Below are 13,747 nucleotides of genomic sequence, written 5' to 3'. Positions count from 1 at the left end.
GTCTGAATGAAATCCAATACTAAAAGTCAAAAGGAATTTTTCTTGGCTGTTTATTTCCTTTCCCTTCAAAAAGGGGAGCACTGTGGGGTCTGTGTTATTTTCAAGCATGTTTTGATTGTGTATGGTAGTAAAAAAAATAAATACTGATGTTATGTCCTTGTCATGCTCAGGAGAAGTGTTTGACTACCTAGTTGCACATGGAAGAATGAAAGAGAAAGAGGCTCGTTCAAAATTCAGGCAGGTATGAAATTAATGTGTCCATTCTTTTTTTGTTGTTATTGTTTCTATTTATGTTGCTTTCAGATAGACATGAGCATGAGCAAACTTCTTTTACCTAATCAGAAATTGTTTTGATAATGCTTATTAAAGCTGCAGTGGGAAAAATCCCAGAAGAGACAAATATTTGCTTCCTCTATACTGTCTAAAAATAGTAAAATTGTTCTACATTTTCTTTTAGTCAGTGTTCCTAAGAGTCACTTTTTTTTTCTTGTGACTCACTTGAGGTTTAAATCCTTTTCTGAATATTTTAGAATTTTACAGCTATTCTATCTAGAGATGTTGATATGATGGCATGTCATGTCACACTGTTTTGTATGAAGGCTATTCTATAACAGGCTTTTATATTCTTATTACAGACTTTCTCATCTTAATCCTTTTCTTACTCTGGTTTTAGTGGTTGTTTTGGGAAAGCTTTAATCAGATAAATATATCAAGTTTGGTATTTTTCAGAATTAAGTTACATAATTAATGTAATGAACCTGCTCTTAACTTGCTGCTTCAGACTTGTTCTTTGTTATATATGTGAAAGATGTGAAAATGTTGAATGAATTGTTCTGCTAGGAATGAATTGCGAAGATATGCAGTTGATATTTTAAAAGATAAAATCTGAGCTGATGTATCTGGCTACTGTCTTGAAAGCTGGATTAATTTTCTTTCAGTAGTTATTGCTGTTGAGTGATTTGCATTTTAAAAATATGGTTCTCCAGTTATCTTGAGTGGTATGCATAAAACTTCTTATTAGTAGGAAAATGAGCTGCTTATAGGGATTTTCTAGTTTTACTATTTAAGCTTTAATGAAAGAAACTTGGATGAATATTTTTTAAGTTAAACACTTTATTTATTAATTTCTTACATTCTAATGGATCATATCAGGAAACAAAATTACTAAATTATATGCAAAAAATTATAGTGAAGTTGAAATAAAATATTGCTCTGATCATCTTGGTGTTTCAGATTGTATCTGCTGTACAGTATTGTCATCAAAAATGCATAGTTCATCGTGATCTTAAGGTAGGTTGTTACTTCTTTTCTTTTTGCTGCCTATCATACAGACTTAATTTCATTCTATATATCCTTGCCACTGCCTGTGAATGCCTCAAACATGTGAATGAAGGAACTAACACTTGTATTTCATTCTCAATTTCCTGAATTGCAAAAATAATGTAGCTTGCCTCTTGGAACAGGGAAGAGACAAGAATAGAACTTGTGTGTTACTTTCATTCCAGTTTTGGCTTTAAGAAAAAGACATGCTCTCCAAAGAATTACACCTGCTGTCATGCTGGTATCTACACAGTGAAGCTGCAGAAGATCAGTTGATATCAGCCATCACTACTTATTTAAAATATTTCCAGTTAATTGCAAGGATATATAAAACAGTCTTTCCTTGGTGATTTATAAGAAATACATTAAGTTTTTAATCTCTTTGAGCTCCTGGTTTGTATTCTAGTGTTTAATTTGGGCAGGAAAATCAATTAAAGGTAAACAAATTGATTTTTTTTTTTTTAATCCTTTTTAGTAATGTATCTGTGTAAACCACCAGACCATATTAAGAGTTCAGCAAATGCAGGTACAACCTAAGCCTTGCCTGAAGTTGTCTTCTTGCCGAGTTTAGGTATCATGGGACTTGGACATCATCCTCACCCACTTAAAAGCTGTCTTCTGCTGTTGCTTTGATGTCTTTGAACATTTACAAAGAAAACACTGGTGTTGGCTCTTTCTTACTAATGTATCTGGATACTTGTGAAAAGCTGAGGTTGAATAATTCCTAAGGGTTTTTCTTCCCCAGTATCTTTTGTCTTATGTTATAATGCACTGCAGCACCCTTTCAACCTCATTCTTACAAATCCGTTCCCTGATAACTGTCAATCTCCTGACTCCTGCGCATGAGGATGCATAATAAATAAATACATCCTTTTCTGCTGAGTTGTTCCTGCCCCAGGAGCGTTTTAATCTGATGATGGAGGTGCCTGCCCAGCACTCTGAAGTCAGAATGCAAGGAAAGAAAAAAGGGTTGGATCTCACCAAAATCTTGATTTAAAAAAATTCCTCTATATGTTGCCTGATGGTTTGGAGCCTGTGAATGTTTTTTTCAAGCTCCCTGGAGATTACTGCAGCCACTTCTGTTGAGCTTTGCAGAAGGCTGCACCCAGGGACCTCTTGGTGAGCCAGGACAAGCCCTTCACTCATTCTCTGGGTTGCCTGGGAGTAGGGAGCCAGGCACCTCTTCATGCTTATCTAGCTCTGGCTCCTTCAGCCCAGCTATGTGACTGAATCTTGCCTCATTAACCCCTGCAGTTACTCGGCATCCTGCATCTTACTCTTTTTCCCAGAGCCCCTTAGAGCCTCCACCTCTCTTCCATTTCTTAGTTCCACAGCACACACAGCTTGAGGCTGTGCTCTCAAGCCTATGCAAAACAGCTTTGCAGCATTCACACAGGAACTACCTGCCATGAGGAGTCTGCTGCTGATCTCCTTCCTGTTTGCAAGGCAGCCAGGCAGGCTCCAAAATAACTTTTGATTTTTTTCAGTGTCTTCTCTTGGCTGGAGTTATGCTAGACTCATTTGAAAAGTTCAGAGTAAAATGTGATTGAGAGCCAGTCAGCCTAGCCGATGATAAATACATTTTCCAAAGGCAAAAAGTCTAAATGTGTGGCTTTGAGGAGGTGTTCTTGCTTCGTCTCTTCATTCCAAGTGATATGACATCTCTGTCTCATTTAAAACTCTTCTCATGGAGCTGCAGAGAAGGAAAACCAACTTTAAAGTGGTGTCTGCTTTCTCATCTGCTTCTGTTGACTCTCTGCAGTATCAGCACATTGAGCAGTTGATATTGCAGCACAACGAGACAGAGGTCTAGCACCACTTTGGATATTTTTGATAAGACTTTTTGGTTTTAATAACACGGTAAACTATTATTTACAAGTTTTTTTCAGACTAAACTGGAGAGATGTGTAAGAAAATATGCAAGTTTGTCCAGGCTATTCTGGTTGAAAAATTGTCTCCTTTGTAGTTATAAACAACTTATTTAGAAAGGGCTGTAATCAGTTCCAGCTTTACTCATCCTGTGATGCACAGAACTTATCTTTTCAGATCATAGTTTTTGCTCTGAACAGGTAATCAACAAGAGCATCATCTTTCTATGTTTTATGTTAAAAGGTCTTTTGGTGTTTTTGTTTGAAGTAAGGAACCTGAAAGCATGGGGCACTTGGGTAGCAGAGTACTGTTGAACTAGGAGGACTATTGTAATCACAGAGCTGCTGCACTGGCAGTACTGTTGTCACCACAAGGAAAGAGAACTTTGTGAAGTTGTGTAGAAAGCTGTCAAATCTGGAAAACAGATCTGTGAGTCTGTCTGCAGGCACATCAGCTGGAACCAGCTGGGATTTACATGTCTTGACTTGGAAAAATAAAATATTCTCCAGGACAGAGTTTGTAAAAATGGGCTGTATTTTACTCATGATAAAGGCTAAATTCTGTTGTGCAGCTATTGGCTTGATATACTGGTAGTTATTGTCTGCTATTCTGTTCACAGAGTGTAAGCAAAATTATTGAAAACAAGCTCAAACAAACTCAGACAAAGTCATGTTTACCCTTTTAATCAAAACTGCTGACAATTAGATTGCTGCTTCTCTGATTGTGAGCTGAAACATTTCTGTATTTTCTGGGCTTAATTCTGAGCACAGCATCTGATGAGGGATGTCTCTTCGCTGTAAAGCTGTTGTTTGGCAATAAGTTAAACCTTCTAGTCTGGTTAACATCTGGCCTCCTGTTGAAAAAGTATGATTTGTGCTCTGCTTGGTGCCGTCTTGTGTTGCTGGCATGCAGATCAGGAGCTGAGACCCAGTTAGATAAATAAACATTGCGCAGTTCTGCTGCACTCCTTGCGCAGCATCTTTGCATTTTGAGAAATCACTTTATTCCCCCAATAATATATTGGTATTTCTGTAACTTCACCCTTTTAATCTTTTTACTACCTGTGATGCTAAATATAATATATGTTTACTGACTCTTCAGGTATCTGTACACTTTGCATCTATGTATATGTGATGCATGGCATTTACATGATTGCTGCACAGCCATTAATCTTAGATGTATAGAATACATTCTGTGTGAGAAGAATGAAAGACTTGAGTGCTGACACCTTGGTGTTGCTGTTGCTGAAGCAAACACTAATAATAAAAGGGAGAGGATTTTTTGGTACAGAATGCTAAAGTACAGCATGTAGCTTGAAGTGTTTCATATTACAAGCAGAAGGTATCTTCTAAAGTCTTGAATTCCTTCTAACATTTACTCTGGCATAACAGTCGATGATGTCTAGGATTAGCTTTACTCTCCTTGGCATCAGAAATTGACATGAACCTGTCAAAGCTTCAACTGCTATTCTGAGATGTCTAGACTTCACTCTAAAGCTGAACTAAGTTATTTTTTCCAGAATGTAAAATGTTCATAGTTGATTCACTAGCTGATTTTTAAGTTTGTTTAGCTGCTTTTAATAGTTATATTTTCTCGAGTAAACATTCCTGATTTTCAGTCCTTGTAACATGTATGGGGGATTAATTTCTTTTACTCTGCAAGAAAGGGGCAGATGGTGAGCCGTTTTAGAAACATAATTTTTCTATTTATTGATAAATTATATATTGCACTGTATATGTATTTATACTTAATCTGGTATAAAAATTGTCCTCTTCCTCCTTTATTTTCCTCTTAGGCAGAAAACCTTCTACTTGATTCAGATATGAACATTAAAATTGCAGACTTTGGGTTTAGTAACGAGTTCACAGTTGGTAATAAACTGGACACGTTTTGTGGCAGCCCACCTTATGCTGCTCCTGAACTTTTCCAAGGAAAGAAATACGATGGCCCTGAAGTGGATGTGTGGAGCCTTGGTGTGATTTTGTACACATTAGTGAGTGGATCACTTCCATTTGATGGTCAGAATCTAAAGGTACAGTTACAGTATGAAAGCTTGGCTTCTGCTGGCTTTAAATCTTCTGTGTCATCAGGAGCTCATCTTTTAAAACTCTGATTTTACAGGAACTGAGGGAGCGAGTACTGAGGGGGAAGTACCGCATTCCATTCTATATGTCCACAGACTGTGAAAATCTACTGAAGAAGCTACTAGTACTGAATCCAATAAAACGAGGCAGCTTGGAAGTAAGTAATTTTGTCTTGGAAAAAAGGGGGCTCAAATTAAGAAAGAATAAAATACCACAGTTGCTTGAGAATCCTTAATTTTTCAGGATAGATACTTGTTTTAAGGGCCCAAAAGTCTTGTTAAAAAAAAAGGGAGTAAGTGTCCCAGAAACAGTTGCAGCTTGAAAATAGAAAGGGTTAATCAACAAAAATATAACCTTAATTGCAGCTGACTAACAACTAAAATAAGAGCATTTCAAAGTGTGAACTGTTCCCACTTGCTTCAGTCAGATAATGGAGCTAGTTCAAAATCTTTGGAAAGCAGGACAAGATTGTAAATATCTTCCAGGAGTTTTTCAGAAAAACAAGACTAGCAGCAGGCAGTTCCATAAGCTTTTTCATGACTTCTTAGAAAGGATAGATGGAAGAAGAATGACTAGCTGATGGAAAAGAGTGTGAAATTTGTTTTAGAGCTGTAACACATGTAAACACTAAGAACTCTGTGAATGGTAAGGTCATGATGGCTAGTTCGAGCTTTTCTTCTCCCTCTTCTGGTGGTTTTGTTTCTGAGTAGCTGGCAAATTTATATATTTAATAATTCCTGCTGTGTCCCTTGGGTAAAATCTGTTTTGGGGATTTCTAATGAATTATGATTGTTGTTGTTAGTTAATTTTCTGCATCATGTGATGCAGAAAATATCTGTGCATAACTTGTAAGATGTCTAAAAGCTTCTGTATTTTTCAAGGGGCTGTTTTGTTCAAGATTGATGTATTGGATAATACTTGCTGCATAGCTGATATTTAACAAATAATTGGTGTAGAGTTCACTCTAAAAGCTGCCTGGTTCTATTGCATGAATTCTTTAACAGGAAGGGATTTTTTAAATAACGTCTTGCCATAGAGATGAAAGTAGAGCAGAAGATAAATAGAAGACTTTTAAAATAGTATTAGCATGAGTTAATAATTAGTGACTTTTGTTTCATCTTTCTACACTTGTGGAGCAGTGGATGTGTTCCAGAGAATAAATCCTATTTAAGCAGCTTTCTGTTTGTAGTGGCATGACTTATGCTTCCTGGCATGGAGGCTACCTGTGCAAGGAAGCATGCACTCACTGAGCTCTGTCTGCATGCAACTCATTCTGAGCTGATGCTGATTTATGGCTTTTTATAAATAGTTTTAAGTTGAATAAAATCTGTGCTGGAGAGAATAGTGAATGATGGCTTCTGCTTTACTGATATGTGCTCATTATGTTCTGTGATTATTGAAGGATTATGAAGGACATAATGGTAAGAGTGTAGTCACTTCAAAGATCACAGTTTACCTGTGTCATGTTTAGGTTTTAGGGAAATAGTTTTTTCTTTTATTGGGTTTTCTTCTGGATTTTCAGCAGTTTCTCTTCAAATCTAATTTCACTTTCATTCTAGGTATTTTTTTGTAGTGTTACCCAGTTTTTGTAAAATTCCTTCCTGGCCCTGGGGAGAGGTGTTGGATAGCAGCCTCTCTGCAAGGACAAGGCAGTCAGATTGCATGGAATAGAGAGAGTAAATGTTATATGTGACCAAGCGTCTTGAGCCAGTTCCAAAATACTGACCTTGATCCAGTATGCTAACCTGAGGGGGGGAGAGGATTCACAACCTTTCTTTTTCAAAGGAATATTCCTGAAAACACATTTGCTGAATTAAAAAGTGTGGTATGTGGTTTGGAAAGAAATTTCTGTCTGAACACTTCTAAAAATACATGTTTAGAATGAAAATATAAATTTGTTGGAAGTTTCTAAAAGTGGAAAAACAGTGTCATCTTAGGTGTGGGGGGGATTTTTTTGTGCTTTGCTCTCTGATTATTTGCCCAGTCCCAGCTGTACAGCTTCTCAATTCCCATGCATGTTTTTGGCAGACCATCCAAAAGGATGTTTGTCAGTGACATCAGCATCAAAACTGAGATGCACACAGGACCAGCACCATATGGGTTAGGTTTCGCACTTGTCCTCTGGTAAGGACCAGGCAAATCTTTATTAAAATGCTTCCTCTGGACTTTTTCATGGTTGCAGCCAAGAAGAAACATTTTCGAAACAAGAGAATGTTGTTATAAACCAGTAAATTTTCCCAGGAAATGATGGGAAAAATGTACTGTCAGAAAATATTTCTTAACTGTCAGGTTTTCAACAAATTCCTCTTTCCCTCTGCCCCAGTCTTTAATTCTTTTGCATAGTGTTGCTCTGAAATTTCTCCAGTGCAGATATATGCTTACAGAGTGTGATAAAGCAAAATAATTTTGACGCAGACAGGACTTGAGCCAGACCAGGTTTTTATTAGATAGCTTTCCTGAAAATTGAGGGAAAAATCATCAGTAATATCTAGTTGGTTGAAATTTAGTTTGGATTGATGTTTAAGAAGTACAGTTTGAGTCAGATTTCTAAATATTCTCACCAAATCTGCTGCTCTTTAATCAGCTGACTGAAAGCCTGGCAGAACTTACACAAATGTAGTATTGATCCTGGAATTGGATTGTGTCACTTCAAAATGCTTAATTGTAAGAGTCTGTTTAATAGTTGTACATTAACTCAGTGTGCCTCTGAGATCATGTATTTAAAAGACAGAAGCAAGGAGCAATGTAGAATCAGAGAGCAGATTACATTGAACTCTAGATCCACCTACTGAAGAGACATTAAAAACTGTTAGTGGGAATTTTCAGGCTTGCTGGTTAATTCAAGAAGGATAAAGAAGGGGGGGTAGAATTTGAGCAGTGATTTCTGTCATCCACTTCATCATGCTTAAACTTCAGATTTATTTAACAGTATCTTTACAAAATTATGATTGCAGAGAGTGCATTGCACTCTTAGGGGAGTCTCTCTTGTTCCTGCAAGGCTACAAATACATAACCCAAGTCTGTTGTCAAGTAGACTCATGCTCTGTATGTCAAAAATACAGTATAGCAGTATGTGTTCACCATCCCTCCCTCTTTATCCCCTCCAAAGCCAAAAAAACAATTCCATGATAGAACAAGTCTTTAAGTGTTATTGTCAGCAAAATGTTAATTGGCACAAAGTTCTGTATTGTTCTTGTAAGGGTACAGCTACTGGGGTCTGTAATTCGGCAGCAGCACTACATACAAAGAATTTGGTTATATCATTGGAAAATTGAGTATTTGGCTCTTTGTGAGAAATAACTTAATTCAGTGTTTGCAAGGCAGATTTCGAGCCTGTGGGAAACTTGATTTGCTGGCACTTGTGTTGTTCTTGTGTCCATGTAGTGAGCAGTATTAGTTAGCATCTGCCCCTGAAGAGACACGTGTGCCTGTTGCTTTAGGAGGGAAAATGATTTTAGCTATTTAAAGTTGAATATACTCTTAAGGAAAAATTGTGATGGCTAGGGATTCCAGACAATCAATCTTGAAGGCCTACAAAAAGATCCAGGCCACAACAGAAGAAAATTTTGCAAAGAAGGCTGGAGAAATTTTTGAAGTAAATAACTACATGTTATAGAGAGAGTTAAGAGGCATTTGTCCCTCCAGCCAAACTTGGAAACCTATTTAGGTCAAGTGCAGTGAGAAGATCCATAGGAAAAAATGACCAGTTGGCATCATGATCTTGAAACTAATGACTGTAGGAAGCATCTGCACATTCCTGAATTATACCTTTCTAAACACTTCCTTTGCTATTATTCAAAGGAGCTCTTTATCATGATAGAACTGGTATTGCATTAGCACCTTAGGATGTTAACCAAGAGGAGCGCAAGGAAGTGAAGGAACAAAATGAAAGATTTTGTTTTTCAGTGATTTTTTTTGGTATTTTAGGCAGGGTGATTGTATAGGGAATAGTAAATAGGAGGAATGAACTTATGGGAACATAAGGATGTGAAAGATAAAAGAAAAATAAGATGTGAGGAGAAAAGGTATGAGGGAAAGGGCAGCTATTCAGACTTATGAACTTTAAATTGATTTTTATTAGACAAGCTAGCACAAGTGTGATGGGGTATGGTAAAGGGCATGTTGGCCTAAAGCTCTTTTATTTTCTTAGCAAATCATGAAGGATCGGTGGATGAATGTTGGCCATGAAGAAGAAGAACTAAAGCCATATACTGAGCCTGAACCAGATTTCAATGACACCAAAAGAATAGGTAAGACTTTCAGAAGGATGTTGCATCTGGTGCACACAGGCAGTTTTATCTTGGAAGGCAAACTAAACTCTTACAAATTTGGCGTACAATCTCATTATACAAGTAAAATGCATTCTTTTTATTTAATTGAGAAATTCCATTACAATGGCCTCCTTATAACTACTGTTGTGACTTCACTGAGCTGACATCAATCTACAAGCACAGCAAAAGACAAATAAGAGTACAGAATTTAACAGACTGAAGGAGACAGATTTTCTTATGGGGGCAACACTACTTGCCCGCTGTTGTTAGAGAAAGTTACTGTTTTGGCTCAGTAGCTATTCATAGTTTCTAGTGTTTTATTTGTTGTTGAATAACACTGAATGTTGTATAAATTAGTTAAGAGTTGTATAATATAGTTGGGAGTTTTCATTATAAAAATAACAAGAGAGGAGCTAGTAGCATTTTCTATTTTTGCGCAGCAAAAAAACCTCGGTGGGTTGATTTGAACCTTAGTTACTTGTAAATTATAAGGCTGGCTTTCTATTTTCACTGTTCTTAAGTCGTCAGTATACCCAAACACATTCTGCTGATATATCTGGCTCTTTTTACTTTAAGACATTATGGTCACAATGGGCTTTTCAAGAGAAGAAATCCATGAATCTTTAGTAAACCAAAAGTATGATGAAGTCATGGCCACTTACCTGCTTCTGGGTAGAAAACCACCTGAAGTAAGTGCTGTTTACATTTTCTGGTTTGGCCTTTATATGTTGCTGGATTGAGTGATGTTTTTATTAATTATTTTGTAACTTTTTTTTTGTGATTGATAACTTATGAATATCTTTCCCCTTTCATATGCTCTTGGATAACTTGCTAGTTCCCATATGAAGAAATAAATTAAATCCTCCAGTATGTTTATGTTTGCTTGTAAATGTGTTAAATTGCTTTTTTTTTTTTTTTAAGCTGGCTGTTAATCTGAAGTGCCATGACTTCTAAGTGCTGAGTTTTCTTCTTGTCATGTGTGTTTTCAGTTAAAATCTGAAATAGTTAACAGCAATTATTTTTCTGGCTACTCAGGTGTGACATCCTTTATTTCTCAGAAATTTGCTCATCCTTTCTCACTCATATACTGTTTTATAGTATATTGGATTATTTCAATAAGTTATTGCATTGTAGTAATTAATAAACTTGTGGCAGAAAATCTTGTGATTGTTTTGGAACTAGAAGGATTTGTACATCTTTTGGGACCACATGGATTTTTTTCAGAGACCAAGGCTTTCTTTTTGAAGGAATTTTTTTCCCTGCTGCTTCGTTGGCCTTCCTTCAATTCCAAGAAAGTATAGATCTGATCTGTGCATCCTTGAGTGCATTTTCTCACATTTCTGAGCCAGAATTCCCTTCTGATGGCAGAGCATGGAGGGAATCTGTCTAAAAACATTTTGGCTCAAATTGCTTAGAAGAGGATATTTGTCTTTTCCTCTGCTTTTACATATAACTTAACGCTTTTTAAAGACTAACAAATCAGTGGCTGAGATACACACCTTATAAAGATGTTTTGAAAGCCATAAAGGATCCTTTAGTCAGTACTTGCTTTTTTAGTCCTTCTGACTCAGTCCAGTGCATTTTAAAATTGTTCTGGAGCTAGGAATGTTCTTAGGATTAAAAATAAAATTTAAAAAGGCAGGGAAAACCATTCTATGGTTTTGCTTTTAAAATGGCACCGTTTTTGTTTCTGTCAGGATTCTTCTAATTCTGTTTTGAGCATTCATTAACTGTGTAGCTTTAGCTATGTGTTTTTAAAACACATTAAACACAGATTAAGTGATAAAATTAATCTTGAAGAATATTCAAGTCTGGATACAATGTGAAATTTTAAATAAGCACCTCTGATTGCAACTTTTTGCTTTATAATGCTATAGCAGTACCAGTAGTGTTGAATTTCGTTTATGCTTTGAACACCTGTTTTCCTTGTAGTTTGAAGCAGGTGATTCCTTGTCCAGCAGCAACTTGGGTCAAAGGTCTCGCCCCAGCAGCGACCTCAACAACAGCTCGGTGCAGTCCCCCGCCCACCTGAAGGTCCAGCGGAGCATCTCCACCAACCAGAAACAGCGGCGGTTCAGCGACCACGGTAGGGATGACATTCCAGCAAGTGAAGTTACAGACACATCTTAGTGGGAATAGGCAGGGTTTTGTGAGCCTGGCAGGGCCCCCACTCTGTGCATTTGTTGTGTCGCTCATCGTGATGTGTGTCTGAAGGTTTCTATGGTAAATCTGGATCCGTGCACCTCACAGATTTAATTATTTGGACTTGTTACTTGGTTGACTCACTAAATGAGCCACTGAGGGTGTTTTGTGTTTAGGAACTAATGGTAGCTATTGCTCTGGATAACCCCAAGGGCAGCAGACCAATTATTTTATCATTATCACATTTATCACCTTTATCACATTTGGCTGTGAGGCCAAATTGTTTCCTTCCAAGAGACAACAAATTTATCAAAGTATTCAGGAAACATTTTCAGGTGAAAATGCTTCTATCAAAAAAGAATACGTATTTAAAACATTAAGTGAAAGATGATTTTTTTCCTCAGCTGGCAAATTGCTATAAATATTTCTAAAATGTTTTGCCCTTTTCTCTGCCTAATTTGCATTACTGTTTTCTGCATTTTTTTAGCTGATATGATTTTATTCAGAGGAATGTAGTAGTCTGCTGATGGACAAGTTTTCCCAAAACATTTTAAAGAATGATGAGGGGAAAAGAATTGTGATATTTTTCAACTGTAAACATGCTTGTAAACGAAGTAGGCTTAGGGTTTTCAGGGGAAAATAATATTTCATAGTATTTAGAGGAAAAGATATACAGTAAAAAGTACTAAAAATTTTTTGGAAAAGATAATTTAATTCCTTTTTTCATAATACTGTACAAATTCCATGGATTTAAAATGAGAATCAAAATGCTCTTCTAGGTTTTACATATTGATGTGAAATGGGAAGTAATTCTGAACTGCAAATTGGAAGTGAAGAGAGAGTGGGTAAAAAGAACACAGGCTGTCACAGCTCGGTTTAGTAGGTTGGTCTGTGTGCTGAGTTTGCTGTCAGAGTTGTTAAAATGCTTTTTTTTGACTTGTGAAATTATATTTAAGCTACTTTGGCCAAGAAAAATGCAGTGATTATTTTTAGGTATTTATTAATTCTGTTTTTATTTGGCAGTTGGCCCCTCGATTCCTCCTGCTGTGTCATACACAAAAAGGTCTCAGGCAAACAGTGTGGAAAGTGAGCAGAAAGAGGACTGGGATAAGGATGTCTCACGCAAACTCGGCAGCACTACAGTGGGATCCAAAGGAGAGATGGCTGCAAGTCCACTTGTGGGTCCAGAAAGAAAGAAGTCAAGTGCAGTTACCAGTGTGAGTTGGGTGTGCTTTTGGCTTGTTATATTTATTTTTCTCTATTTAAACAAAATGTGTAGCACAAGATTACTATAGACATAATGGGTACTGCATAAGCCACTAAGTCTATTTCTGGTAACTTTTACTGGCAGACAGAAATAGGCTACAGTAGATGCCTTTTAAAATAAACCTTTCCATTCCCCCCCAACTTTACTTTTTCTAACTCTAACATAACAGTAAGCATGAGAATGTCTGCACTTGGGCAAACTTCAGTTTCTGTCAAGAAAAATACTGGATATTTAAGAAAGTACATGAGAATGGAGCCAATATGGAGTGCTCTTTTTCTGGTTTCTAATGCTTGTCTGTCTACAAGGAAATCAAGGGACTTCTGATTCAGAGGTTTCATTATTGATTGATTGATTAATCCTACGTAATATATCTCATGAACTTTCTCTGTAAATTTGGCTGTTTGGTTCTCTGAAACCACTTAATTTTGGACTTCAGAAATGGAGTGAGATGAGGGGGAACAACCCACTTGTTCCCTGGTGCATGTTGTCTGCTAATATGATTTACAACCTGGCTGTTGTATTAAGGATCTGAACTAGCAAATTATTAATTTCTTAGTGCTTCTGTTACAATATTCACAGTTCTGTAAACTCCTATCATATTACTGCCTCAAACACCTTTGTTCCAAATTCGAGAGTCTGTCTCTTCTACTGTGAAAGCATCTACTTTGCCTTTTGATAATTCATGTGCAGTAGGATTGATGTTTAGGATTCAAAGTGAAAAAATACTGCATGGTGTTTAAACAGCTACTTAGGAGCAAGAGTTCATGAGGAGAAAAAAATATGCATGAATCATG

General features: G+C 36.8%; 1 protein-coding gene across 7 annotated transcripts in view; it reads left to right on the top strand.

Annotated features, from left to right (window-relative positions):
• Positions 1 to 13,747, top strand: part of MARK1 (microtubule affinity regulating kinase 1) — a 57,372-nt gene that overhangs the window by 31,737 nt on the left and 11,888 nt on the right. For 6 of the 7 annotated variants that reach the window (XM_041401023.1, XM_041401025.1, XM_041401024.1 and 3 more), the window contains 8 exons: positions 171 to 241; positions 1,234 to 1,290; positions 4,985 to 5,221; positions 5,311 to 5,430; positions 9,424 to 9,523; positions 10,121 to 10,233; positions 11,477 to 11,630; positions 12,710 to 12,903. In XM_041401023.1, the coding sequence (XP_041256957.1) occupies positions 171 to 241; positions 1,234 to 1,290; positions 4,985 to 5,221; positions 5,311 to 5,430; positions 9,424 to 9,523; positions 10,121 to 10,233; positions 11,477 to 11,630; positions 12,710 to 12,903 (1,046 nt within the window). Of the gene's footprint in view, positions 1 to 170; positions 242 to 1,233; positions 1,291 to 4,984; positions 5,222 to 5,310; positions 5,431 to 9,423; positions 9,524 to 10,120; positions 10,234 to 11,476; positions 11,631 to 12,709; positions 12,904 to 13,747 lie in introns of those variants that run through there. The other variant, XR_005952412.1, reaches the window with a different exon arrangement.

Source organism: Onychostruthus taczanowskii, unplaced genomic scaffold, assembly GCF_017590055.1.
Source record: "Onychostruthus taczanowskii isolate IOZ18803 unplaced genomic scaffold, ASM1759005v1 scaffold183, whole genome shotgun sequence".
Lineage (NCBI taxonomy): Eukaryota > Metazoa > Chordata > Aves > Passeriformes > Passeridae > Onychostruthus > Onychostruthus taczanowskii.
Note: the sequence above shows the minus strand (reverse complement) of the source record. Positions and strands in the feature narration are given on the sequence as shown.